The sequence below is a fragment of the Sorex araneus genome, chromosome X (assembly GCF_027595985.1).
Source record: "Sorex araneus isolate mSorAra2 chromosome X, mSorAra2.pri, whole genome shotgun sequence".
Classification (NCBI taxonomy): domain Eukaryota; kingdom Metazoa; phylum Chordata; class Mammalia; order Eulipotyphla; family Soricidae; genus Sorex; species Sorex araneus.
In genome coordinates, this window is record NC_073313.1 from 37399510 (window position 1) to 37427222 (window position 27713).

General features: G+C 36.7%; 1 protein-coding gene across 1 annotated transcript in view; it reads left to right on the plus strand.

Moving 5' to 3' along the window:
- Positions 1 to 27713, plus strand: part of CFAP47 (cilia and flagella associated protein 47) — a 489064-nt gene that overhangs the window by 449832 nt on the left and 11519 nt on the right. The window contains exons 61-62 of the mRNA XM_055121064.1: positions 5216 to 5387; positions 10963 to 11124. Coding sequence (XP_054977039.1) covers positions 5216 to 5387; positions 10963 to 11124 — 334 coding nt within the window. The remainder of the gene's footprint in view (positions 1 to 5215; positions 5388 to 10962; positions 11125 to 27713) is intronic.

A 27713-nucleotide genomic window follows, 5' to 3' on the forward strand; every position in this document is an offset into this window, starting at 1 on the left:
GGGTCACACCCGACGATGCACAGGGGTTATTTCTGGCTCTTCACTCAGGAATTACCCCTGGCGGTGCTCAGGGTACCATATGGGATGCTGGGATTAGAACCCGGGTCGGCCGCGTGCAAGGCAAACGCCCTACCCGCTGTGCTATCACTCCAGCCCCTATCTTTGTATTTCTTGAAGGTTAAAATGTACATGGAAATGTATATAATTTCAAAGATGTTTTGTAAATAGATTTGTTTCAATTCAATGCTTTTTAATTATAGTCAAGTATTTATTTTTGAGCATTACTGGTCTCTTACATATTCATTAAAATTGCCTTTGACCTGAAAAAATTAAAGTAATAGGGGCCCTTGGCCAACATTGATTGCTGCCACTGTATTATTTGTTGGCACTATGATAGACGCATTAGGATGAGATGATAATTATGTAGAGCAACATCTAGATGGAAAAGAAACACCAATGTTGAATATAATCATTTTTGCTGCCATTTACAAAGGCTTACTACCATTATTATTGTCTAAACTTGTTTTTTGATATATAGTATTTCCTCATTGGTGGTGGGTTTTGGGAAACAGACTTTAAGCAAAATGACATAATGTCATTTTAGTAATATCACTTGGAGTTGTTTCTTTTCTATCAATTTTATATCAAAATAATTGCGAATGAAAGAGGTTTATGCTGGATCTTCTGTGTATATGTGTGTATGTAAAGCTTCTGAACTTGTTTGATTAAATACCTTGTCTATAGGTTACAGGTATGAATAGAGCACTGAAGTGATAGCTCAGTTATTCTGGTTACTAGTCCTGGTTACTCAGGTGGCTCCTACTTTACATATGGTAGGGTGTGTCTTGGATCTTCATTTATATGTTTCTCTCACCCATGTGCAAGCTCCCCCCTTGCTTGAATTATTGCAAAACCTCTTTAACTTCTCTCTTAATCTCTTTTTGCTCATTTTACTATTACCAGACCACATCACTTCATACTTAAAACATTCAGTGACTTCACATTCTTCTTAGACATCCCGGATCTTTACCACAATAAAGGGTCCTACATGGTCTTGGTCTACTTCATCAACTTTATCTTTGGATAGTTCCTTCTACACTTTCTGCCCCACCCTCACAAATTCTCATTCAGATGGGCCAGGCTGGTCTCCACCATAGAAAATTCCCACATGCTGCTCTTATATTTAAAAGACTGTCTTCCCTCCACCCAGATAACTCCCACTTACTCTTCAGGTTCATCATGTTGATCTCCTCTTGGGAAACCCGTAGCAGTCAGGGTCTAAGAAAGTATATTCTTTTAGAGAACAAGGAGTCATGGGTGAACTGGCAGCAGGGCTTCGGTTATTCTGGTAATAGGGTGAGGGGGGTATAACCATATATCCAAAACATAAACTCAACAAAACTGAAGACATGAGATCTAAGCTGCAACTACTGAAACTTTGTAATGTGCATGTCAAGTTGACCAGCAGGTAACAGGATGGAGGTTGGGATGGAGAAGGAACATGGAAACACTGGTGGTGGGAAGTTGGCGCTGGGGGTGGGATTGGTGTTGAAATATTATATGCCTAAAATGCAGCTATCAATAATTTTGTAAGTCAGTTATTTAATTAAAAGAGAAAAAACTGTATTCTTTTAGCCTCCTTCACCTCTCCATAATACAAGTTAGCACAGTAATACCTTGAAAACTGTGTCACTGTAATTTTGTTAACAGTTTCTTTTCTATCATAAGCTCCTTGAGAACAAGAGCCATACTTATCATTCAAGAAAAATACTCAATATTTGCTGAGTTATTAAAGAAATGAAAAGGTGAACTTACTAAGTTCCTCCCGAGCTAGGAAGTTTCTCTTCTACTTTACAATAAACCTTTCTATTTATAAAAGAAATGATTAAAAGAAAGAAAATAATAAGCAAAAAGCAAGGAAAATATATTTCAACTATTTTAAGCTCTTTGTTAGGCAAACAATATTTTCTGTGAATTTAGTCATAACTAAAATGTTGTTATAGTAATCTTATAGAATGGTATAACTTCAAGTTTAATGTGTATTACTGGAATCATTATTTATTTAAATTTTTAGAAGTCTTCAGTTATTCTCTTAAAATCATGGTCTATTTTGTTATTAGAGATAAGTTTTATCCACAATCAGATGATAATAATTTTTTTTATTTATTAGTTTATTTTTAATTAGAGAGTCATCGTGAGGGTAAAGTTACAGATCCATACATCTTTGTGCTCATGTTTCCCCCATACAAAGTTCAATAACCCATCCCTTCACCAGTGCCCATTCTCCACCACCAGTAAACCCAACATCCCTCCCCCCCTCCCCAGTCCCGTCTCCCCCCACCCCACTCTGCCACTATGGCAGGGAATTCCCTTTGGTTCTCTCTTTCTGATTAGGTGTTGTGGTTTGCAATATTGGCCTTACACTGATCTAGCTCTTATCAACCTACTCAACATCAAAGGATTATATAAATTATCCCCAAATTAAGAAAATAGCAAAAGACATGTTTCTTACTTGGTAATGTGACTTTTCAAATTAAATGCAGAGACCATAGCAGATTAGTCTTAAATCACAATACAGAATGTCAGTTTAATCGTGATAATGTTCAACCCGATTGTTACTTTCTCCCTTATATTTTCATACTAATTTATTTGAGTTATAGATAAGCAGATAAGTGTAATTTAAAATTGCATTCGTGTGGTTGCTACTCACATCATCCCCATTCCTTAGCTTATAATTACTTCTGTTATATTTCTTTTATTTAATGAAGTAAAATAGTTTTATTTAGAGAAATTTTCTTAGAGAACTATGGGGTTAGGGGGAGAGACAGACAGACAGACAGATACATGTTCAAGAGAGAATATGGGCTTCTCCAAAAGGGAAAAAGATGAGAGTAGCCATCAGAGGTTGAGACATAGCCAATCTTAAGGGTGTAAAATGCAGCTACTTGTTCAATTGTAATTTTTAAACCTTACTGTCACCATAATGTGTATACAATGGTGTTAACATTTATGGCATCAGAGTACGTGGTTACCTCACCACCACCAAAGAACCCAAGACCCTCACCAATGCCCCTGTGTCCCCTCTGGTCCACCTTATTATTCCCTTCACAACCTTTTAATCTGTTCTCAATTCAGTACTCCAGTGCCCATAGTTTTTAATCAGTTGATATTATCTATACTTTTGTTTGGTTTCTCTATGTACCACAAATGAGTACGATTATCTGCCACATGTCTTTCTCCCTCTGGCTTTTCGCTCAACAGGATACCTTCTAGTTACATTAAAGTTGAAACAAAATGCACAATTTCAAGTTTTCCTTGTGGATGCAAGTATTCCATTGTGTATATGCACCATGCTTAACACAGTCATTCCCATAGAGGTTTCAGTAATTATATAAAAAGCAGTTTCAGATCTCAGTTGCATACAGGGTATGCTTTAAAAACACAATGACTTGGAGGGAGTGGAAGTTTCTCATTCCATCACTCTAAATTTCTGAAATGTTGATTCTATATGTGGATTGTGGTTTTTATGGAATATTTCAGTAGCCAGAGAAATGCACACTTTGTATGCAGACTCACGATTTTTTTTTTACAGAAAGCAATGGTTATCAATAGCAGCAATTGGTGATTTTATCCATAGGATCAAAATCAACAATTCGGAAGTTCAGAGATTTACTTTGGGGGGTGGCAACCAGTGATACTGCTGGGACCGTGTGGTGCCAGAGATCAAACTGGGACAGCTCATATGCGAGGCATGTTCCTTAGTCCCTGTTCTATATCTTTGGCCCCATGGATTTATTTTTACATGTGGAAAAGAAGAAGAGAACATTTTTACATATGGAGTAAGAGAAAAAAATCTCGGGAGGGTGTTGGCCAGTCATTTATATGATGACGCTTTCCCAAGTAATCATTAAATGTGACTTGGGATTGTTGCAACCAAATTTTCAAAGTTCTGTAACAGAATTTACAGTCAAGAACCTCAGAAAAATGATATGGTTTCTTTTTTATTGGCTATTATTTTTAAATTCAGGCATCATAGTTTAAAAAACAAAGTCATTTTTACCATTTTTTTTATAGTTGCAGACCTACTGATCCCTCCACCAGTGTTTGAGATCTAAAAGATAGTAAGGTTTCTTGAAAGATTGCTTAGAGAATGATTGCTATTCCTTCTATTAACCAAAGGATCCACTTTTACCTTTATACACTGGAGACAGACTCAAAGTGAGCTCAGCTGTGGAGCCTGGCAATCCATTGTTCTTTTGCCTCTCTTCCTTGTAACAACTTCTTCATTGGCAATCTGGGCTTCTTAATCTAATGTAGAGAGTAAATATAATAGGTTACGCTTCCCTTCTATGTGTCAGACCTGGATTAAAGATGCATTTCAACTGTTCCTAACAAAATCCTATTAAAACTTTCCTCACATAATCTACTTGTGAAGAAAATATGATTAGCCATATTGTTTCTAATACCCAAAGATTAAATATGAAACTGTGCTCATCAGATTTGTAGCAGGACTTAAAGATCTTGCCCTAATAGATTGAATGCTCTTTCATATTGTTTAAGGTTAATTCAACTCTTTTCATAAGTACAAATATTTAGGTTTCAGTACCTTTATTACTTAGAGTACATTGTTCTTAGTTTATACTAAATATTGATGGCTAATTCCATTTGACTGCTGTCTCAAAAATCCGAATTTAAGGATTTCAGAATGATGACAATTGTCTCTGGTTAATTTTTATGCTTATTTGTTTATTTGTGTATGAATTTGCATGCAACAAAAATGTACTGAGTACCGTTATATACAGAGCAGTGCACCAGGAATTATACACAGGAAGGTAAATAACATATATCCTCTTCTCTAAATACCTGCGCATGATCAGTATTGACATTTGATTTATGTTTAAGGTATTCATGTTTTTGATGACCTCTCAGTGTCTGTCTTGCAAGCTATAATGCCCAAAAGTAGAGAAAGAGAGTATGGGGAATATTGTTTGCCATAGAGGCAGGGGGAGGAAGGGAAAGGGGGGTATACCCGGGACATTGGTGGTGGGGAACTTGCACTGGTAGAGGGATGGGTGTTTGATCATTGTGAGATTGTAACCCAAACATGGAAGCTTGTAACTATCTCACGGTGATTCAATAAAATTTTTTTAAAAATTTTAAAAAAGGTATTCATTTTTAGTTAAATTGGAATGAATTTTAATTTTGATTTCCATAGGTGATAAAGAAGTACGTGAATTCGAATATGAAATTGAATTTGAATCTGAAGAGAAAAAGAAGCTCTTGGAATCCTGTGTAGCTGCATATATGCTAGATAAGTCTTACAATGTCGACACTGAAGAAATAACACTGATCTTCTCTCTGGTATTTGCACCAAAAAAACCATTGAGGTATATCTACTTTAACCCCTTTTTTCTTTAAATAGTTTATTGCTCTTTTAAACTTACTGTGATTCTTCTTTCTAATTTTGGATTATATTACATTTTAAATGCTGCTAAGGAAATACTTTGCATCAAATCATTACTGACTGTCAAGCTACAGAAAGTATTCTGATAAGATAATAATAGTCCATGGGCTGGAGTGCTAGTATAGATGAGGTATTTGTCTTGCATGCAGTGGGCCTAGGCTCAATCCCCAGCATTTCATATGAACCCCTGAGTACCACCAGGAGTAATTCCTGAGTTCAAAGCCAGGAATAACCGATAAACATAACTGGGTGTGATACAAAAACAAAAAAAAAAGGAAAAGAAAAAATAATCCAAATGATTAGAAAGTTAAATACCCTTTGCAAATTATGGCCTTGCTGAAGCCAGAGCGGTAACACAATGAAAGCAGCGAAGTATATCCTTGTGTTTATACAATAAACAAAATAAAAGCAATGAAGTACGATTGATCACTAGTGTTTAATGACAAGAGTGATGTCACTACTGTAAGTTAAAAACAGTCGCTGTGAAAACAAGGGCCAGGAGGGTTGGTTCACGGTTACAAGCCTGCCTCAAGTGCTGGGGGAGAGGGCAATTGGGAAAGAGAAGGGACCACGATGATGCTTAGAGGGATGGCTCAGGATGGGAGATGTGTGCTTATGGTGGGTAAATGACCAAACCTAATGGCCTCTAAGTATCTGTATTGCAAACCATAGTGCCCCCAAATATAGAGAAAGTAAGAGGAAAAGTGTCTGCCATAGAGGCAGGTGGGGGGCATGGGGGTGAGGGGGACTTGGGGTGAGGAGGGAGACTGGGGACATTGGTGATGAGAAATGTACCCTGGTGGAGGGATGGATGTTGGAACATTATATGACTGAAATCCCATCATGAAAGCATTGTAACTGTGTATCTCATAGTGATTCAATTAAAAAAAATACTTAAAATAAATAAATAAAAACAATCACTGACATTGTATATTGGCAGCATATTTTCTGCCACTGTTTGTCAGAACCAGTTCAAATGATGATAGTGCCTGAACTTTGCAGTTGCTGTCAATACTTTTTCCACCCAAACCCTAACAAGGTGCCTCTTTTAATAGGGTATAAGAAAGGGATCTTATTGGAATCTGCAAGAATAGTGAGCTTTGAATGTCCCCTAGCATCCAGTGGCTATAGTTTCACTGTGTAGGCAAGATCTGGGACACTTGCAAACACTGTCCAATAGGTCACATTGGCAATAGGACTTTATTCACATCTTAACGCTGAGGCACTGGCCAGAATCTAATTATCTACAAAGTACAAAATACAGCAGTTTAGAAAACATAGTTGAAAGTCCTATATTTTTAATCATTGCTATAATTTAACTGCTTTATTTATATAACCACATGTATATTTAAAATAAAAATATAGTTCAATAACTAAAAAGTGCCATAGTCATCTTCAGGAGTAGTAATAAATTCAAGCTATAAGAAAAAAGGAAACTAGAAATATTAACATGATCCTGTACTATTTTTCATTCAGGTAGTTTTATGTTTAACATGCTTTCACATGTTGCCTTATATTACAATAATTTTTTTTTTTTTTTTGCTTTTTGGGTCACACCCGGCAATGCACAGAGGTTACTTCTGGCTCTGCACTCAGGAATCACCCCTGGCGGTGCTCAGGGGACCATATGGGATGCTGGGAATCGAACCCGGGTCGGCCGCGTGCAAGGCAAATGCCCTACCCGCTGTGCTATTGCTCCAGCCTAATATTACAATAATTTAATGATATGGAAAATACTGGCAAAAACTAGGAGAAAATGTTCAGTGAATCTGAGCAGGACCAATGTGAATTTATTCTCATTCAAAATAGAGCTATTGATGAATACTTAAGAAACCAATTAATGACAACTTTGTATGCATGATTCATAAAATTTTTAATATGCGAATTTCTAATATAGTTTAGTCATCCTGTTTTATGTATAAATGTATATATTCATTTACTTTCGCTATTCTTTCTTCCATACATATTTGTGATGGTTACTGAAACTGAAATGTACACAGTTAAATTAGGAAAATCAAAATGGGACCAGTAGATTTAATTATAAAGCAGAAGAGTAAGGAATCATTTATGCCCAAACTATGCTTACCAGCCTACATAATTAAAATAAGTATTAAATTCAGGTTTCTTCCTTATTGGCAAGGTAAAATGAGAAAACTTTATTATCTTGGTAAAAGAAAATATAATATTGTTTCACAGCAGTAAATGCAAGGTAAATGTTCACATGCGATCTTTCAAAGGATAGTGTTGTATACAATATAAGTAATCATAAGACCTTAAATCACATTTTCTTATATTTTCTTATTTTTAAATATTTTTTTATTGAATCACTGTGAGATATGCAGTTCCAAAGTTGGTCATGATTGAGTCTCAGTCATACAGTGTTCTAAAACCCATACCTTCACCAGTACACATTTCCCACCACTAATGTCACCAGTTTCCCTCCTGTCTTTCTCCTCCCTGCCCGCATAGCAGCCTGCCTCTATGGCAGACATCTCTCTCTCTCTGTTCCTTTTTAGGCACTGTGGTTTGCAATACTGAAAGGGTATCATGCATATCACTTTACCTCCTTTCAGCACTCAGTATGTATCCAGAGTGATCATTTCCAACTATAATTGGCATAGTGGTCCATTCTCTGTCATAACTGCACTCCCCCTTTCCCTTTGTGGCAAGCTTCCTACCATGGACCAGTCCTCCTGGACCTTGTTTCTACTGTCTTTGGGTATTGTTAACATATTTTTTATACTATACGATATTTTCTTTTTTTTTTTCTTTTTGGGTCACACCCGGCGATGCACAGGGGTTACTCCTGGCTCTGAACTCAGGAATTACCCCTGGCGGTGCTCAGGGGACCATATGGGGTGCTGGGAATCGAACCTGGTTCAGCCGCATGCAAGGCAAACGCCCTCCTCACTGTGCTATCGCTCCAGCCCCTTATACGATATTTTCTTAAAAGTGAAAATGTTGGTGCTGGAGTGATAACACAGCAGGTAAGGCGTTTGCCTTGCACATGGCCAACCTGGGTTCGATTCCCAGCATCCCATATGCTCCCCCGAGCACCACCAGGAGTAATTCCTGAATGCATGAATCAGGAGTAAACCCTGTGCATCTCTGGATATGACCCAAAAAGAAAAAAAAATGAAAAAGTTACTTTTATTTTCATAAAAATCAATGGTATAATATAAAAGCTTAAGAAATCAATAGTTAATAATACTATGAGTCTACTTTAAGATTGTAATTTAACCCAGGTCTAAATATTTTGTAAAATAAAACAGAAACTATGCTATCATACATATTAAGGTATCTTTAGAAATAATAATCAACTTAACTTCTTCCTGAATCTTTTCATCAGATCAAAAGAGGAGCAGAGCGAGCTCTCATATTTTATTTCACAGAGCTAGCAGAAGACAACTTGAATTAAGAAAACTCATGTATATAGTATTGACCAGAAAAATGATTTACTCTCATCCCTAAAGTTGAATGATCTTTCTCATTCTCAGCTGAAAAGCTTACCCAGTGGCTTCTCTTTAATTCAAAGAATTATCCTTCTGTTAGTTTGCAGTGTTGTTCACATGACATAGTTATTCATTCGGTTATTATAAAATATTTTAGCACCTATAAAGAGAAAAAAATCCCTACACTTGGAATACATAATCTAGTAAGATAAATAAGAGAGGACTAAGTACATAATATTTTGTATTATTAAATACTAATCCTAAGAAGAAAAGTAATAGGGGAATAGAAAACTGTGAAGATGTATATCGGATAAGAGGGATTGTTACACTTCCATGAAGAGGTGATATCTGAACAAAGATGTAATGAATTATAAGGTCTTGGAAGAATTTTAGAGACAGAGGCAATATTAAATTCAGAAGCCATGGACAGGAAAACATTTGGCATGAAAGAGGAGATGTTTCTCCACTATACATAGCTAAGGAGAAAACTTAAAGAATTTGTCTAGAATCTAATTACACAGTGTTTTGTGTCTATGGCTTTGTCTCATGGTTAAGACAATAGAAAATGAATGAAAGATAAATATTTGCATCATTGATGTAGGACAGCTTACGTACATGATTCATAAAATTCTCGGTGTATAATGAGCTCATGTTTTGTCCATTAGCTTCTCTAAGTGTGTACTGAGCTTTTATTTTGTCCATAAATGATGTAGATATTAATTTATTTCGTCACTTTTTGCCTGTGTGATTTGGGATGTTCAGGGATAAACAAAAATGAATAATAAAAAATAAAATACTAGCTCAATTATAGGAATCATCACTTCCTTGTGAGATAAGAAAAGTAGAGGTAGGAAGACCAGTTACTGAATGTGCTCTTGAAATGGTGTTGAAAGGAATATAGTTTCATATGCTAAGTAAGACAGCAGAATGTTCAAGAGGTAGGTAATACTGCATAATATTCCACTGCCTCAATGGAATACACTGTATTATTAACATAACCTACTGAAGGGATTTTTTTTCAATTTTGATACCAGGTTTTTTATAGCATAGGTAAATGTGTAGCAAGGAATATATTTAAACACCTCACTTTAATTATTTGAAATATATCTAAGGAAAATTACAGAGATTGAAATTTCTGGCTTTGTATATACAACTTAACGCATTTAGGAAGATATTGTCTGCTTGATCCTCCAGTTGACTAAGTTTACAACACTATTTTAAAGAGGATAAGTGTTCACAGAACAGTTCTTTAGGAAAAAATTTAGATAAAAGGGTCATGGTGTCCCTCTCCAGTATATGATGCTGCAACCACCCCATTGCATGTGTGAATCTTTTCCATCTTAAGAAAAAAAAAAAACGAAACTGCTAAATTGTTCCTCAACCTGTCTGCTGCCTTTGCCTTTTCAATCTTATTCATGAACAAACAACAAATGCTTAAAATGGCTGTTTCCTCTCTCTTCATTAATTCACCAGCCGCAGAATTATATGTCACTGTGTAAGGTTGTGTGTTATCTTTATCAATGGCAATTTCATTTCTTAAAAGCTTTGAGCCAATTTTATAGGGCTAAGTGTTTGCAGAAAATAGAATTTTCTGTGTGAAGCAAGAGTTGAAAGTGCTTTGCATGGTGCTTCATTTTGAACATAAAATTTCCATCTGGAATGACTATTAGTGTTAACTATTAGGTCCATTAGGCCAACCTCTCCCTAAACTCTTAAATGTTACGATATTCTCTTCTGGTAAAGAAAATTGGCAGCATCAATTCTGCATATAGTACTGGTTTTTAGTTAATAATTAGAGAGTAGGTAAGATGCTGTACAAAATAATTACCTCAAAGGGAAATTATAATATAAATTGTAACTTTAAAAATGATTCCTAAAATGTAACTAAGTCATAAACATATTTTAAGAATTAAAATTCCTGGTGTTTTTACTAAAATGCCAGATTTATATCAGATGTTGATCTACTGTATTGTACTATCTTTATTCATTTTCCTATAGTATACTTTGTGATCTCTTTCTCCCATACCCACTCTCTATTTTTTTAAGGTCTAAAGTTTCTCTGACAATACAGTGTTCATCAGATGGGATCTGGCGATTTCCCCTGTTGTTGGTTGCTAAACAACCTAACCCAGATGGTATCATTAATATCGAAGGAGTTGGTTTAAATAAAGATTCTTACCTTGAGTTCTATCTGACAACGGCTTCCAGGTAATAATTCAAGTAAAAGTATGAAACTGGTTTTGTGCATGTAATTTATCCTGAATTGGGAAGCAAAATTTACAATAACTAATTCTATTTATTCCTTTGCTAATTAATCCAGTGCATTGCTTCTATGACTCAAGATTCAACTATTTGTTGATTTTGTTTAAAAATAGGATAGTAAAGGCTACCTAGTGAATACCTAAGTAGAAGCAATAGTAAACAATTAGGTATTTAAATTTTGCATGGTCTTTCTATTTCTGAAAGAAGAATGTGTTTTTTCAAAGAAAAGAGCTTTTCAGTATATTTTGATGGTGTATTATCAGGTTGTATAACTAATTAGAAATAATTGGACAACATTGGTGCCAGTTTATGTGTTTTATCTGTTCTTTATAACTCTTTTTAAAGCATGTGAAAACAGGTAGCATAACAATTATACTGTCATCTAGTTCATATATAATACATTGTACATTATTTACAAGGAATACTGTGTATACTGGAAAATTAGTTCTTTGTAAACATGTATTTCAATTGCTTTTTTTTTTATAATACATAGACCTTTCAACCACGACTACTTTCCAGATTAGTATCTAGATCTCCTCCTACTTCCCCTCAATGTCCTCCTTCGCCCCAGTTCTCAGGCAGTGATTTGCTTTTTTGTCTCTATTACCTTGTATTTGGGGATATTTCATTTAAAAAAACTAATTTAGGGAACTGGAGTGATATTACAGTGGGTAGAGTATTTGCCTTGCACACAACCAATGTGGGTCCAATTCTTGGTACTCCATATGGTACCCCGAGTCCTGCCAGTTAGTTCTTGAGCCCAGAGCCAGGAGTCAGCCCTACAGACCACTAGGTGTGGCACTGCCCCCCAAAAATATTCAAAATACAAAACAAATTAAAACTTAATATCTATCTTTTGGAGGGCGTCTTCCCAGTGTTACTCAAGGGGGTCACTCCTGGTGACAATTGACCCAGTGGTGCAGACCTCATGATTTGTTTCTGGGGCGTGGTAATGTGGTGTTATTCAGGCCTAGCAATGCTGGAGGGCCCCAGGACTATGCCAGTAATGCTCAGGTACAGTCAGGGATACATTTAGCAGTGTTCAGGAGATCATGCAGTACTCGTGGTCAAATTTGATTTCTCACAAGGTAAGCCCTCTATCCCCCTTTCCTCAGACACCATAATCTATAGTACAATTAATGGTAGGATTTATCTACAGAATTTTCCAACACTGCCAGTGTTCCACTTCCCTCCACCACTCTCTGGGTCCCCCCTTCAAATCTCCCCATCACCAAACCCATCTCCCCTCCACGGTAAGCTCCGTTATGTAGACCAGATCTCAGACTCTGTTGCACCACTAGTCCAATAGATAAGACCTGAAAAAACTCAAGTGCCCCATAGGATATGGCTAGATAAAGAAATTATGGTACATATTATACACAGTGCACTGCTACTCAGCTATAACAAGAGATGAAATCACGTAATTTATTACTATCTGGATGGAATGGGAAAGAATCAAGCTGACCAACACTAGTCAGAAAGAGAGGAACAGATACAAAATGAGCTCTCACACTGGGGAGATACAAAAGCATAGCAGGGATTGAACCAGGGTCAAAGGCAACAGAACCAGTAATCTTTTTATTTTAATTTTTTTCAAAACAGGTTTAGGTTTACAAAAATTAAAAGGAAGGTTTAGAGATTTGTCATACACATGTTCTGGTTTCTCCTGCAAGTTGTGAAAATTTCCTTCTATTCCTATCTTTAGCGTTGAACTTGTTGAATGTGTTAAATGTGTTCACTGTATTTATTGATGTGATTACAAAATTTTTATTAATCTGTTGCCTTGGTGGATTCTGTTCAACAAATTTTCTGATGTTGAACCAGTCTTACATACCTTACCTCCCATTTGATCACATTGTATGACTCCATACATTTTTTATTCTCTTTTTTTTTTGATTCAGTTCACTGCTTGTTTGCTGAAGCTGTGTGCATCTTCATTCACGACTTATATTGAGGTTTAGTTTTCTTGTAATATCTTTGTCCTGTTTTTCATCAGGTTAATGCTAATTTCATAGAATGTGTTAGGATATATTTTTCCTAATTATATCTGAAAGAGATGTAGCTAAATTGTATAATTTCTTCCACAAAATTTTAATAGACTTTTCCAGTGAGCCCATCTGGAACAGGTGCACAGGTGCTTTCTGTTTGGGACTATGATTCAGTGTTGGTTTAATTTCTTTAATAGCTAGAGGCCTAATTATATAATCTGTACTTCTGTGAGTTTTGGCATGTTGTATATTTCAGTGAATCCATTTTAACTCAAATATTCTATCCATTGATATATGTGTATTCTTTTATCATTGTCTTAATTTCTTTGGAATCTGTAGTGACAGCCCCATCTTTCATTTCTGAAATTGGTTTGCTCTATTAATTTACCATTTTTAACTGAACTAAGTTCTGTGCTGATTCTTATTATTACTTTGTTTGTTTTCTTGGCCATACATGGCTGTGCTCAGCATTTACTCCTGGCTCTGTACCCAAAGATCACGCCTTGTGGTGTTTTGGAGACCATATGTGCTACAGGGAATTTGAATTTGGGTAGGCCATGCAAGGCAAGCACCTTAAACCCTGTACCATATCCTCAGCCCTGATTCATTTTATTTCTTTTATTTATTTATTTATTCATTCATTCATTCATTCATTTATTTTAATTAGTGACTCGCCATGAGGGTACAGTTACAGATTTACACATTTGTATGTTTCCTCATACAATGTTCGAGAACCCATCCCTCCACCAGTGTCCATTCTCCACCACCAATCAACCCAGTATCCCTCCCACCCTCCAATCCCATCCACAGCACCCCACCCCACTTCTGTAGCAGGGTAGTTCATTTTGTTCTCTCTCTCCTTTTGGGTGTTGTGGCTAGTGATAGGGGTATTGAGTTGCCATCGTGTTCTGTCTCTAGTCTTCTTTCAGCACGCATCTCCCTTCCTACGCGGGATCTCCAACCACATTTTACTTGGTGTTCCCTTCTCTCTTAGCTGCCTTTTCCCCCAGCATATGAGGCCGGTTTCCAAGCCATGGAGCCAACCTCCTGGTACTTATTTCTACTATTCTTGGGTGTTAATCTCCTATTCTGTTATTGTCAAGCTGTGGGTCTTTTTTTTATTCCACAGATGACTGCAATCATTCTATGTCTGTCCCTCTTTTTCTGATTCATTTCACTTAGCATGATACTTTCCATGTTGATCCACTTGTGTACAAAATTCATGACTTCATCTTTTCTAACAGTTGCATGGTATTCCATTGTATATCAGCCCTGATTCTTAATGCTTTTTTTTTGTTTACTTAAGTTTAACTTGCTTTTCTAGTTTCCTAGAATAAACATTTAGATTATGACTTTCTATTTTTTTTCTTGGGCAACATATAAACTCAGAAGTATAGATTTCACTGCTTCCCACACATCATTATGAATTTTATTTTTATGAAGATCGTTGAAATTTTCTCATGAATTTTTTTCCTTTTTTCCATCTTTACCCTACCATTTATTTATTTTTTAAATTTGTTTTTATTTTAATGAATCACTATGAGATACAGTTGCAGACTTACAAACTTGCATATTACGTTTGGTCATACAATTTTCAAGTACCCATCCCTCAACCCTTGCCCATTCTCCATCATCAATGTTTCCAGTATCCCTTCTGCCACCTCCAATACCCCCCTCCCCGAACTCCTCCGCCCTGCACGTCTTTGTGGCAGGCACATTCTCTCTTACTCTCTCTCTCTCTCCTTCTGGGTGTTATGGTTTGCAATACAGGTACTAAGCGGCCATCATGTTATGATTTTTTTTTCGGCCTGCATACTATTTAGAAGTGTGTTGTTTAATTTTCACATTTTTAATTATTTATTTCAAGTTAAAAATTCCATTGTGGCCTAAGAGTAGACATTATATAATTGTTTTTTTTAATTGTCAAGCTGTGGGTCTTTTTTTATTGTGTTACTGTGACTTAGAGTATTGTTAGTGATAGTCTCTTATATTTGTTCCAACACCACGCACACCACACCACCAGAGTGAGTGCTTGCTTCCCTCCACCAAAGTTCCAAAGGCCCCTCTCATTCAGCAACCACCACCCTCTCCCTAGTCCCTGCGAAAAATGGAGTTCTGTGGACAAAATCTCTAGTTCTGTTTCCTTAGGCCATTTGATGCTCCCTTACTATGTATCTTCATATCCCACATATGAGAGAGATCATTCTTTATCCATTTCTTTCCCTCTGGCTGATTTCATTCAGCATGACAAGTTGTGTTTTCAGACTTAATATAGTCTACATTGGTGAATGTTTCATCCCAACTTGAGTGAAATGTGGATTCTGCTGTTTTTGGGTAAAGGTGTCTATAGATGGTAATTATAACCCATTGACTGATGATACTATTAGGTTCAGTTTTGCCTTTACTGATTTTCTGCCCACTGGATCAATTACTGAGGGGTACTGAAGTTTCCAGCTGTGATAGTAGAGTCATTTATTTTTTCTTACAGTTTTGACTCTGTTGCAGGACATATATATTGCGAATTATATATACCATTGGATAATTGGCTCCTTAATCATTATATAATGATATTTTCTATCCCTAATAAATTTTCTTGCTTTGAAATCTATTCTCTAAAATTCATACAGTTATCTGTGCTTTCTTTTGATTGTTAGCATATTATATCTTTCTCCATTCCTTAATATGTATAAATACTTATATCTTCTGTTTGTTTTATTTTGTTTTGGGGCCACACTCAGCAGTGCTCAGGGCTTACTCATGGCTTTGCACTCAGTGATCACTCTTCGTAGGCTCAGGGAATCATTTGGGGTGCTGAGGATCAAATCCGGGATGGCTGCATGGAAGGCAAGCACCATACCCACACTATTATTGCCCCTGCCTCATGTGCCCATTTGAGATGGACTTCTTGAAGATAGCAAATAGCTATCATATGTTTCTTTGTTGGTTGGTTTTGTTTGGGGGCAATACCCAGTAGTACTAAGGGCTAGCTTCTGGCTCTGTTCTCACAGATTATACACAGTGGTGCTCAGGAGACTAGATGATGTGCCAGGGATTGAAACTGCATTAGCTACATACAAATAAGCACTCAACCTGCTATATGACCTCTCCGAACTTGAGTCATTTTTTGGTCCATTTTAGCACACTGTCTTTTAATTGATATATTTAGGCAATTGAAATTAAAAGTAATTATTGATATGACTGTATTACTATATAGCATATTTATTACTATTTTCTAATCCATTGCCCTTGTGCTTTAAGCCTATTTTTGCTTTTTGTACTTTTTATTCTTTATGTTGCTTTAATTGAACATTTTATATAATTCCATTTTGTCTTCTTTTATATATATATATTGTTTTTGCTTTTTAAATAAGCTATTACCCTAGAATTTGCAACATATATTTATAAGAAATTAAATCCACATTCAGTTTACACTGTATATTTCATGGAAAGTGTGATAACCTTACAATAACAAAGCAATCAAATTTCCTTCTTCTTATCCCTTGTTTCACTGGTGTCGTTCGTTTTATATGAACATAGGTCTACTTAAGTATAGCTGTGTGGTTAAATCATAACAGTTGCCCTTTTTTTCTGCATTGCAAGTTCCTAACTTAAGCTTTAATACCAGGCATTAACTACAAAAAAAGCTTAGCCCTGACATACACAATGTCAACGACACAACTAGTCAAGAATTTGACTATTTACCAGCCCTCCTTTGTTTTACAAATCCTGATTAAATCAAGTAAGAGGTCAGTTTAAACTGACTTGTATCTTTCCTTGTTCCTTCTTTGGTCTCATTTTCTGTGATTTAATTCCCAGAATTTTTTTTAAATTCACTAATAAAGAGTAACCCCAAAGAATGGTAGATATCCAGCCCCAATATAAGAAAAACGTGGTCCTGTTCTCTTGCTTTCTCTCTGCTCATGATATCACTGTGTTCCAATTCAAGTGTAACTTCCAGATCTTATAAGTGATTCGCCTTTCTTTTATCCATTCTTTCTGTCTTCTTTCTCTCCCTCCCTCTTTTCCTTCCTTCCTTCCTCCAAACTACACTCAATGGTGCTTAGGATTCACTCATAACTCTGTGCTCAGGAATGACTCCTGGGGTGTGGAGTTTCTAGCTGTACTTTCAGGCCCAGCCTCTATTTCTTTTAAGTTTCCTGATAGTTAATACAGAGAATCATATTATAATCATGATAAGAACCCCAGAGACTGGCATAGACATAATATTCGATTAAAGGAGAAATTTTCTACGGAAAATTTCCTGGGTCCCATGGGGTGCCCCCAGACATTTATGGGATTATCATTATTAATAGGCTTAGATCTACACAAAAATATCTGTATACATTATATGTAGTTATTATTATTCAAACAAACTATTCTGTTGCTTCAGCTGAGAATACGAAAAGCAAAACCTTTATTTTACATTCACTATTCCTTCTATGCTTCTCTTTTTAAATATAAATCCAAGTTTCTGGCCTGTATTATAGAACTTTAAACGTGTCTTAAAAGGCACTTGTATTGGCAATATTATCCCAACATTTGACAGATAGGGTTTTTGTGTATCCTTCACCATTGTAAGATATTTGTGCAAGGTACAAAATTCAGGTTGGCCTAATTTGTTTTGTTTTCTTTCAAAACTTTAAATGCTTCACTGTTTTACTTGCACGGTTTCTGAGACATTTGATTTAACATTTATCTATATTCCCTGAGAATAAGTTTTTTCCTGTATTTTTCTCTGTAAATCGTTTTTAGTATATGTAGAGTGGTGTGTGAAGAGGATAAGAGTTTTATAGTCGTATTATTAGCCCTCAGTGTGTTATTGAACTTATAACTCAAGACAATGAATTTCATAAGTGTTTCTTACTTCCCCTTAACTCACCTATACGTCAGAAAGGATGGAATGGAATTGGGTATTTTCCTTCCTCAGATTCTTTAAGAACAGAGTCCACTGGGATATTTGATAAAGGTTCCTTTTCCATGTCCACTGCAGAATCCCTAAGGGAATTTTGTCCCTGAGAAATGTATTTGGTTTGCCTCATTTTAAGATGAGCATTTGTTCTATGTCTTTTTCTCTCTTTTTCCTCTCTTTGGAACAAGATTTGTTGATTGTTCAATCTGCTCAGCTTTTCTTAGGTTGGGGTGATCTGCTACAGGTTTGAAACATTAGTAACTAGAAAATAATTCCAATAAAAAGTCTTTTGCCTCTGACATTATTCATATCTGATGTTCAGTAATTTTTATAAAAAATTTCTGACATTGTTGCCTACATTTTGTCAAATTCAAAATGTCCAAAATAGTTAATGTTAATTTACCATTTGTTCCATATTATTGTTGGTTCTGGAAAGTACAGAATCAACAGGAAGTTAATGCTATTCATTATATTTTAAATATACCATACTTACCTATAGATTTTCCCCTCATATTCTATATTTATTATTCTATTTTAGTAACATTGGTTTATAATGTTTTATGAGCACTGGTTTATACTTCTTCAAATATATTTTGTCACATCATACCACCACTCTTAATTTAAAGTAAAGACTAGGACCTGAGGGCAATTACGAGTTTTTTTTTTTTTTCACTACAGTTTGTATAGGTCTACTTTCTTTTTAATGAAAGTAAAATTGTTTTCTGAAAAAGAGGGTTAAATGTTGATAAGTGGAGAAAAAAAGGTTTTATATTACTGGGGCTTAATAAACACATTAGCCATGATAACATGGATAACAACTACTTAGAACCCAAGAAGTGGGATATGGGAACACAGCAGTTATGTTACTGTTTTCTCTGTTTCTAAAACAAATGACTTGCTTGCCTGTCCTTCACAGTGCCTCATGCTGGTCCCAGTATTTGCTATAGAAATTATCTTTACAACACTATAAGGCATGCCTGAACATATTAAATAGACTTAGTACCAAATGAATGATGGGAAGTTAAATGTATAATTATCTGTTATATTTGGAGCACTCGCATTTTATATTTAATTGGGGTTCACCTAATCATCTTAAATCTATTATAGTGTATTCAGTAGCTTCCAAAGATTTTTCAAGTTATAGATACTTTTTACATTTAACTTTAATGCATTCAAAATGTTTTTCAGGGCTAGTGAAATAATTTCAACTGACTATCATTATCAGTAATTTCTTTAAATGCAGTGTTGGAAAAATGGAATTAATCCCCTCAATTATATATTGTGCCAAATCTTATCATTTGCCAGTCTTAATTCTTATACATACATTATCTCTCTAATACCACACTACTTCCAATGGTTTTCATTCCATACTTGAGTTATTACAGTTATTTCATTAGATTCTCTACCTGTAGTCATTTTTATTTTAATCCATCTTAATCATTGTAGTGAAACCAATCTCCTTAAAACATTAACATGTATGTCTCTTTGTCAGAAGTTTTTGACAGTTCTATGTTGCTTACCCACAGTGGCATTTAAATTATGCATGCTGTTCATGATTTTAGCCTGTTCAGACTTTCCAGATTTCCTCTCTGCTGTATAAAACTGTTCTACTACAGTCTTGTGAGGAAAAAAAGCACTATTCTTAGAATCTATCTTACCAGTAACTCCTTATTGCCTGTCTTCATCTTTTTTCTGCTTCTAAAATGTCCCTCTTAATTGTCCTCCAAACTTCTAAATTATACTCTGTTCCTTTTATCACATTATAATCTTACTTGACCAGTCAAAACTTAAAAGTCTATAGTACTCTGTTAACCAGTATTGTCGATTTTCTTTAATGTATGTGCCTTATCTTCCCAATCAGATGAGATTTATATGCAAATGTATATACATATTCTTACAAATATATACAGATATAGATTCCATAGTGTTTCCTTAGACAACATATAGGATTTTTTTTCTATCTCTCTGGTTTTTGTCTTTCCAGTAATACAGTTGGTTGAGGATTATTTCTACTTAATATCAACCTTAGAAAAATAATTTTTTACTTTCTTTATGCAACAGAATTTCTTAAGATAAATATTTCAGTTAGGCCACTGTAATGCTAGTGTTTTCAGAAAAAAATGTTTTTGTGTGTAAGAGAACAAAAGAGCACTCTACCATAATATAAAAATATAAACTCAGTATAAAACTCAGAGAGTGAACATTTATTTTGGAGGACTAGAAGATTCAAATGTCATTTGCTTCCTGCAAATGCTTACATCAGGCATTATTATTCAACAGGTACTAATTTAGTTGTGAAATCAATTAAAAAGTACTCTACTATTTGCTGCATCCAATACAAAGATAGAGCATTAAACGTCTATTAATAGAAAACAATCATATGGAAAGGTGATGTTTTATTCAGATTATACTTTATGGTTTAGAAGTGATCATTGTTATTACATTTATAAACTTGCAACCTAGGTGGTCAAAGTATTTCAATCAACAGACATTTTGTGTTATTTTATTTTATTTGCATTTGAGGGCCATACCTGACCATGCTGAGGCCAAGTAAGTGCTCAAAGGTCATTCCTGGTAGTTCTGAAGGAATCACCGGGGATTAAACCAGGGTCTGCCCCTTAACCCCTGTTCTCTCTCTCTCCTCTCTCCCCTGTCTCTCTCTTTCCCTCCCTCGTCCCCTCTCTCCCTCTCTCTCTCCCCCTGTCAATGAACATTTAATTTATTTTATTGAATCACCGTGAGACAGTTACAAACTTTCATGTTTGGATTGCAATCTTAAAATGATCAAATACCCATCCCTCCACCAGTGCACATTCCCCACCACCAGAATCCTAGGTATACCCCCCTTCCCACCCTACCCTTGCCTCCATGGCAGACAATATTCCCCGTACTGTCTCTCTACTTTTGGTCATTATGACTTACAACATAGACATTTAGAGGTCATTGTGTTTGTTCCATTATCCACTTTCAGCATGCATCTCCCATCCCAACTGGTTCCTCCAGCCATCATTTTCTTAATGATCCCTTCTCTATTCCATCTGCCTTCTCCCCTCCGCTCATGAAGCAGTCTGTCAATGAACATTTTAAACTGAATCTGGAATTCTCATTTGCAAGGCATATTAGGAAGAGGAGTGAAATTTAAGGAGGAAGATACAGTATTTGCAAAGTTTCAGAAGATGTACAGTGAGTCAATTGGAAGGGGAAAAAATGTAGAAGTGGTGGAATTTGGAGACAGTGCCGGAGGATGGGCACAAGTTAGGCAAAATTTGAATTCATTCAGAAGTAGTTAACAAGAGAACCATAGGGCTTCTTAAGTCTTTTATTTATCACTCCTCTGGAGCAGAACAGAATGATGAACTATTTCTGATTTTTTAATTCAGTAGCTATTTAGATAACTTTGTTCATTTTACTGGGTTCCTAAGTCTGCCATGCACTAAATATTTGACACTTTTATTTTACAATCTTTGAAAATGTTGAATTCTGGAGCACACAAGATGCATTTGATAAAGTGTTCTCTATGTTATAGAACCTTGGGAAATGTTGATTAGTGAATAAATTAATACATTTATGAAATTAGAAGCAAAGGAAACATCTTGATGATCATGCTAATCAACAGTCAGTTACTTTGAAATAACAGAAGTTAGAACGTGAAATATTAAATGTATATGGAGTGATTTTATTGTGTTAGAATTTTAATTTTTGTTCTATATAATTTCAATGTCTATATTAATACTTACTGTCTAAAGCCAATTGATTGGCATCTGGGACCTCTTCCAGGGGGCGGTCAGTCACAGAGATGGAGACAGATGCATAAGGAGATAAACACACACGTGCGGCACAAACTGTAGGGTCATCTGGGCAGTCAGGAGTGGTCTCACAGGCTTCCCATTCGCTAGAAAGCACATCAGATTTCAGTAGTTACAGAAAGAGCAGAGGCTAAGGTATTTTACATAGTCAAACAACAGGCATATTTAAAGTACCAACTCATGACAATTTCCTATTCCATTCTTGCCTATACTACCTTCTGCATTTAAAAGATACTAAACTGTTTTAAGCTGTTCTTTGCTGGGCACATTTTTGCTTGCCTGATCATATTCTAAAAGACCTAAAAACATAATAAACTGTTTTGTCCAGCAGACTATCCCATAACCTCATTTGGGGTTTTGTTAAGGGGACAACAATGTCAGAGAATAAGAACATCCGACTATGTATTAAGACAAGTCTAGATGAAGCATAAGGACAAATAAAGATTAAAATAAGATAGGGCTAATCAACTACAGAACTGTTGACATTTGGGGGAGATAATTAGACATCCCCACACGTTCGGACTAGCCTCATGCATGAAGGAACCGGCAGAGGAACCCAGGTGTGCGGGACCCAGTGCTTAGATCTTCCAAGCCTGCTCGGATCAGGACTGGGCCTCTTCTGCCCAGATTCCCATTTTCCAGTAGCTAAGTGGTCACACCCAGAAACTTCCTGGCGCCGTGTAATCCCATCAATGGCCAATATCCAGAGACTATAAAACCAAGATCCCAGATCCCAGAAGCTTATAGCTTATAGCCTAGTTCTCCCTCTCAGGAATCTGGAAAGCCACTGAAAGTTTTCTGCCTGCATGGGAGAGCCTGGTAAACTCCCCATGGCGTATTCATATGCCAAAACCAGTAACAATGATGGCACTCATTCTCCTAATCCTGAAAGAGTCTCCAATGTGGCACAGTTGAGAAGGATGAGTAAAGAGAGGCTTCTAAAGTGTCAGGGCCAGGACAAATGGAGACATTACTGAGACCACTCGAGAAAATCGACGATCAACGGGATTTTTTTAAAGAACAGATTTTTTGGAGGTTTATGAGGAAGGGGAAGAGACAGGGCAAGAGATCGAGAAAGAGAGAGAAATGTCCTCAAGAGAAAACATGGGCTTCTCCAACAATGGAGAGAGCCCCCAGTACACATTGACCTGTGTAGATACGACAACACATGGGCTTGGGCAGCATGTATGTGCGCTTCCTTTGTTCAAGTTGGCTTTTATAGGATTTCTCCAACCTGCCCCCCATGGGGCTTCTAGCTACATGAGTCCATTGCTAGTGTGGTTGCCAAGGAGGTAGAGTTGGGAGTGCTCAGTGGGTCTTTGAGATTCCTTTCGTGGCCTTTGTTCCTGCTCGAGCTTCTGTTGGAGGGGGTCCAGTGTTCTCTGGATCTGTTGGCACCAGGTGAAGTCTTATTAGGCCTCAGTTCCTGTTTCTGCAAGGTGGGCTAAATTTTGCAGCCTTGTTGGCTTTATTATTTCCCAGGAATTCCATCACCATGGGGGCCCTTACTTGTATACCTGCCTACATCATGTTCTCCCCCGCTAACAATTTCACCGCCTTAAATCTTTACGGGAGGTGGGGGAAAATGGCCGAGGGTCCATCTTCTGGAGTTTCTTCATGCTGACAAAGGGATTGTAGGCTCTAAGTGCATAAGGAGTGAAATATCATGCTACCTCAAGTTTTAATGGTTCCCAGGCAATGAATTGATTTGAGTTTTCAAAGTTATTAACATAATGAAGTGCAGATACCTGTCTCCTGTGATCCTGGTCAAAAGACGTATTAGGATCTGTAGAGAAAGACATATAATTTCACAACTATCTGATTTAAACCCCATGTTGAAAATCTTGATTTATTTTTATTATTAATATTGTACAGGTTTGTTCTTTGGGTAATGCAGTCCTCAAAACATGGGCTAGGGAATTTTTTTTCTGTTCTTTTGTTTTGAAGTGATTATTTAGAATCAGCAAGACTTGCATTACCCAAAGAACAAACCTGTACAGTAAGACTTCACCTGTTTCAAGAAAGTATCCTTTACAGCCAGAGAAGTGGCTTGAAGGGCTACCAGCATGTCTGGAAAGCACTGAGACCCGGGTTTGATCCTTTGTACTGTATGACCTCCCTACTAGGTGTAGCATCATGACCACCAGCACTGCTGGGGACTCCCCACTCCTCCCAGAAAAAAAAAAAAACCTTCATTTCATTATTCTTTAAGGTTAGCTATGCTAGTAATACATTATCTTAGCTCTCTTTATTCTGAGATGATTTTTATGGCTTTGATGACTAAGGAATATTTTTTTCATGATAAGTAATTCATGTAAATATCGGTCCATTTATTCCTCGCTATATGGGTCTTGGAGTTTGCTTGTTTTCCTATCAGTAACATTTCATTTCGCTTTAGTCATTTCAAGAAATTTTGTTCAGGGACCAGAGCTATAGTACTGTGGGTACAGCTGTTGCCATGCACGTGGCCAACCCAGGTTCAATCCTCAGCATCACATATGGTCCTTTGAGCACTCGCAGGAATGATTCCTGAGCACCAACGAGTTTGACCCTGAAACCAAAAATTTTTTTAAAGAAATTTTTATTCAGTTTTAGTTTTTAGATATTTCATTAGGGCAATTTCATTTAATGCCTGCTGTCACAATTAGCCTGAATTTAATGAAGAGAAGGACTAAAACTTTCTTGATCAGTGGTGACGAGTGATGTTAATAAGTAAACTCAATCCAAGAATTTTGGTTTATATGACAATAAATAATAGTGGTTTATTTAATAAAATTTATCTTTGAACAGAATAAAAGTTTTGTATATTTTTTACATTTATGGGGAGTCTGGCTTAAATAGCCATTTTCTCTTTCTATTGAAAAGAGTTTAAATCTTCTTAAACTGCATTAAAACCTTTTCTCTACTTAAGGCATACAACCATTATGTCAGTATATTTGGTGTCTTTTCAAAGTGAATTTTGTATTATAGTCAATAAACTTTTAAACAGATAATCAACTCTCAGTGAACACAGCTATAGACATGGTTAAAAAAATTACTCTTCTAAAAATTAATTAGATACTTTCTTGACCAATTGACCAGTATCACTTCCTGGTTTAATCAGTTTAGTCTGCTTTGTAATCAAGAGTGTAAAATTAACTTTCTGCTCATTGGCAGTAATTTTTTTTTTACAGTTACAGATTTATACACTTTTGTGCTTATACTTCCCTCATACAAAGTTTGGGAACCCATCCCTTCACCAGTGCCCATTCTCCACCACCCGTAAACCCAGTGTCCCTCCCACCCTCCCCAATCCCATCTCCCCCTCACCCCACCCTGCCACTGTGGCAAGGCATTCCCTTCTGTTCTCTCTCTCTAATTAGCTGTTGTGGTTTGCAATAAAGGTGTTGAGTGGCCACTGTGCTCAGTCTCTAGCCCTCATTCAGCCCGCAACTCCCTTCCCCCACATGGCCTTCGACTACAATGTAGTTGGTGATCGCTTCTCTGAGTTGCCCTTTCCCCGGAACGTGAGGCCAGCCTCGAAGCCATGGAGTCAACCTCCTGGTACTTATTTCTACAGTTCTTGGGTGTTAGTCTCCCACTCTGTTATTCTATATACCATAGATGAGTGCAATCTTTCTATGTCTGTCTCTCTCTTTCTGACTCATTTCACTCAGCATGAAACTTTTCATGCCCATCCACTTGACTACAAAATTCTTGACCTCCTTTTTTCTAACAGCTGCATAGTATTCCATTGTATAGATGTACCAAAGTTTCCTCAACCAGTCATCCGTTCTGGGGCATTCGGGTTTTTTCCAGATTCTGGCTATTGTAAACAGTGCTGCGATGAACATACATGTGCAGATGTTGTTTCGATTGTACTTTTTTGCCTCTCTGGGATATATTCCCAGCAGTGGTATTGCTGGGTCAAATGGGAATTCAATATCTAATTTTTTGAGAGTCGTCCAAATTGTTTTCCAGAAGGGCTGAACCAGTCGGCATTCCCACCAGCAGTGAAGAAGGGTCCCTTTCTCCCCACATCCTCTCCAACAGCGGTTGCTTTTGTTCTTTTGGATGTGTGCTAGTCTCTGTGGTGTGAGGTGGTATCTCAAAGTTGTTTTGATCTGCATCTCTCTGATGATTAGTGATGCAGAGCACTTTTTCATGTGCCTTTTGGCCATTCGTATTTCTTCCTTGGTAAAGTTTCTGTTCATTTCTTCGCCCCATTTTTTGATGGGGTTGGATGTTTTCTTCTTGTAGAGTTCAACCAGTGCTTTATATACCATTGATATCAACCCCTTATCTGATGGGTATTGTGTAAATATCCTTTCCCATTCTGTGGATAGTCTTTGTAATCTGGTCACTGTATCTCTTGCGGTGCAGAAGCTTTTTAGTTTAATGTAGTCCCATTTGTTGATCTCTGTTTTTACTAGATTGCTTAGTTCCGTGTCACCTTTGAAGATACCTTTATCTTCAATATCGTGGAGGGTTTCGCCGACCTTGTCTTCAATGTACCTTATGGTTTGTGGTCTAATGTTGAGGTCTTTAATCCATTTTGATCTGACTTTTGTGCATGGTGTCAGGTCAAGGTCTAAACCCATTTTTTTGCATGTGGTTGTCCAGTTGTGCCAGCACCATTTGTTAAAGAGGCTTTCCTTGCTCCACTTCACATCTCTTGCTCCCTTATCAAAGATTAGATGGTCATACATTTGGGGTTGTGTGTAGGGATATTCCACCCTGTTCCATTGGTCTACGGCTCTGCCTTTGTTCCAGTACCATGCTGTTTTAATTGTTACTGCTTTGTAGTAAAGTTTGAGGTTGGGGATGGTGATGCCTCCCATCATCTTTTTCCCAAGAATTGTTTTAGCTATCCTTGGACGTTTGTTATTCCATATGAATTTTAGGATTGCTTGATCCATTTCTTTGAAGAATGTCATGGGTATACTTATAGGGATCGCATTGAATCTGTATAATGCTTTAGGGAGTATTGCCATTTTGACAACATTGATTCTCCCTATCCACGAGCAGGGTATATGTTTCCATTTCCTCATGTCCTCTTTGATTTCATGGAGTAGCGTTATGTAGTTTTCTTTGTAAAGGTCTTTTACTTCCTTGGTTAAGCTGATTCCGAGGTACCTGATTTTCTGGGGCACGATTGTGAATGGGATTGCTTTTTTCATGTCCCTTTCCTCTGCCTCATTGTTTGCATATATGAAGGCCATGGATTTTTGGGTATTGATTTTGTAGCCTGCAACTTTACTGTATAAGTCTATTGTTTCTAAGAGTTTCTTAGTAGAGGTTTTAGGCTTCTCTAGATATAGTATCATGTCGTCTGCAAATAGTGAGAGTTTGATTTCTTCCCTTCCTATCTGGATGCCCTTAATCTCTTTTTCTTGTCTAATAGCTATCACAAGTACTTCCAGTACTATATTGAAGAGGAGTGGTGAGAGTGGGCATCCTTGTCTTGTGCCTGATCTCAGAGGAAAGGCCCTTAGTTTTTCCCCGTTGAGGATAATGCTTGCCGTAGGCTTGTGATAGATGGCTTCGACTATCTTGAGGAAAGTTCCTCCAAACCCCATTTTGGCGAGGGTTTTCATCATGAAAGGATGTTGGATCTTGTCAAATGCTTTCTCTGCATCTATTGATATGATCATATGGTTTTTATCTTTACTTTTGTTGATATGCTGGATTATGTTGATTGATTTCCGAATGTTAAACCATCCTTGCATCCCTGGGATGAATCCCACTTGGTCGTGATGTATGATCTTTTTGATGAGTTGTTGGATCCTATTTGCTAGTATTTTGTTGAGGATCTTCGCATCGGTGTTCATCAGGGAAATTGGTCTGTAATTT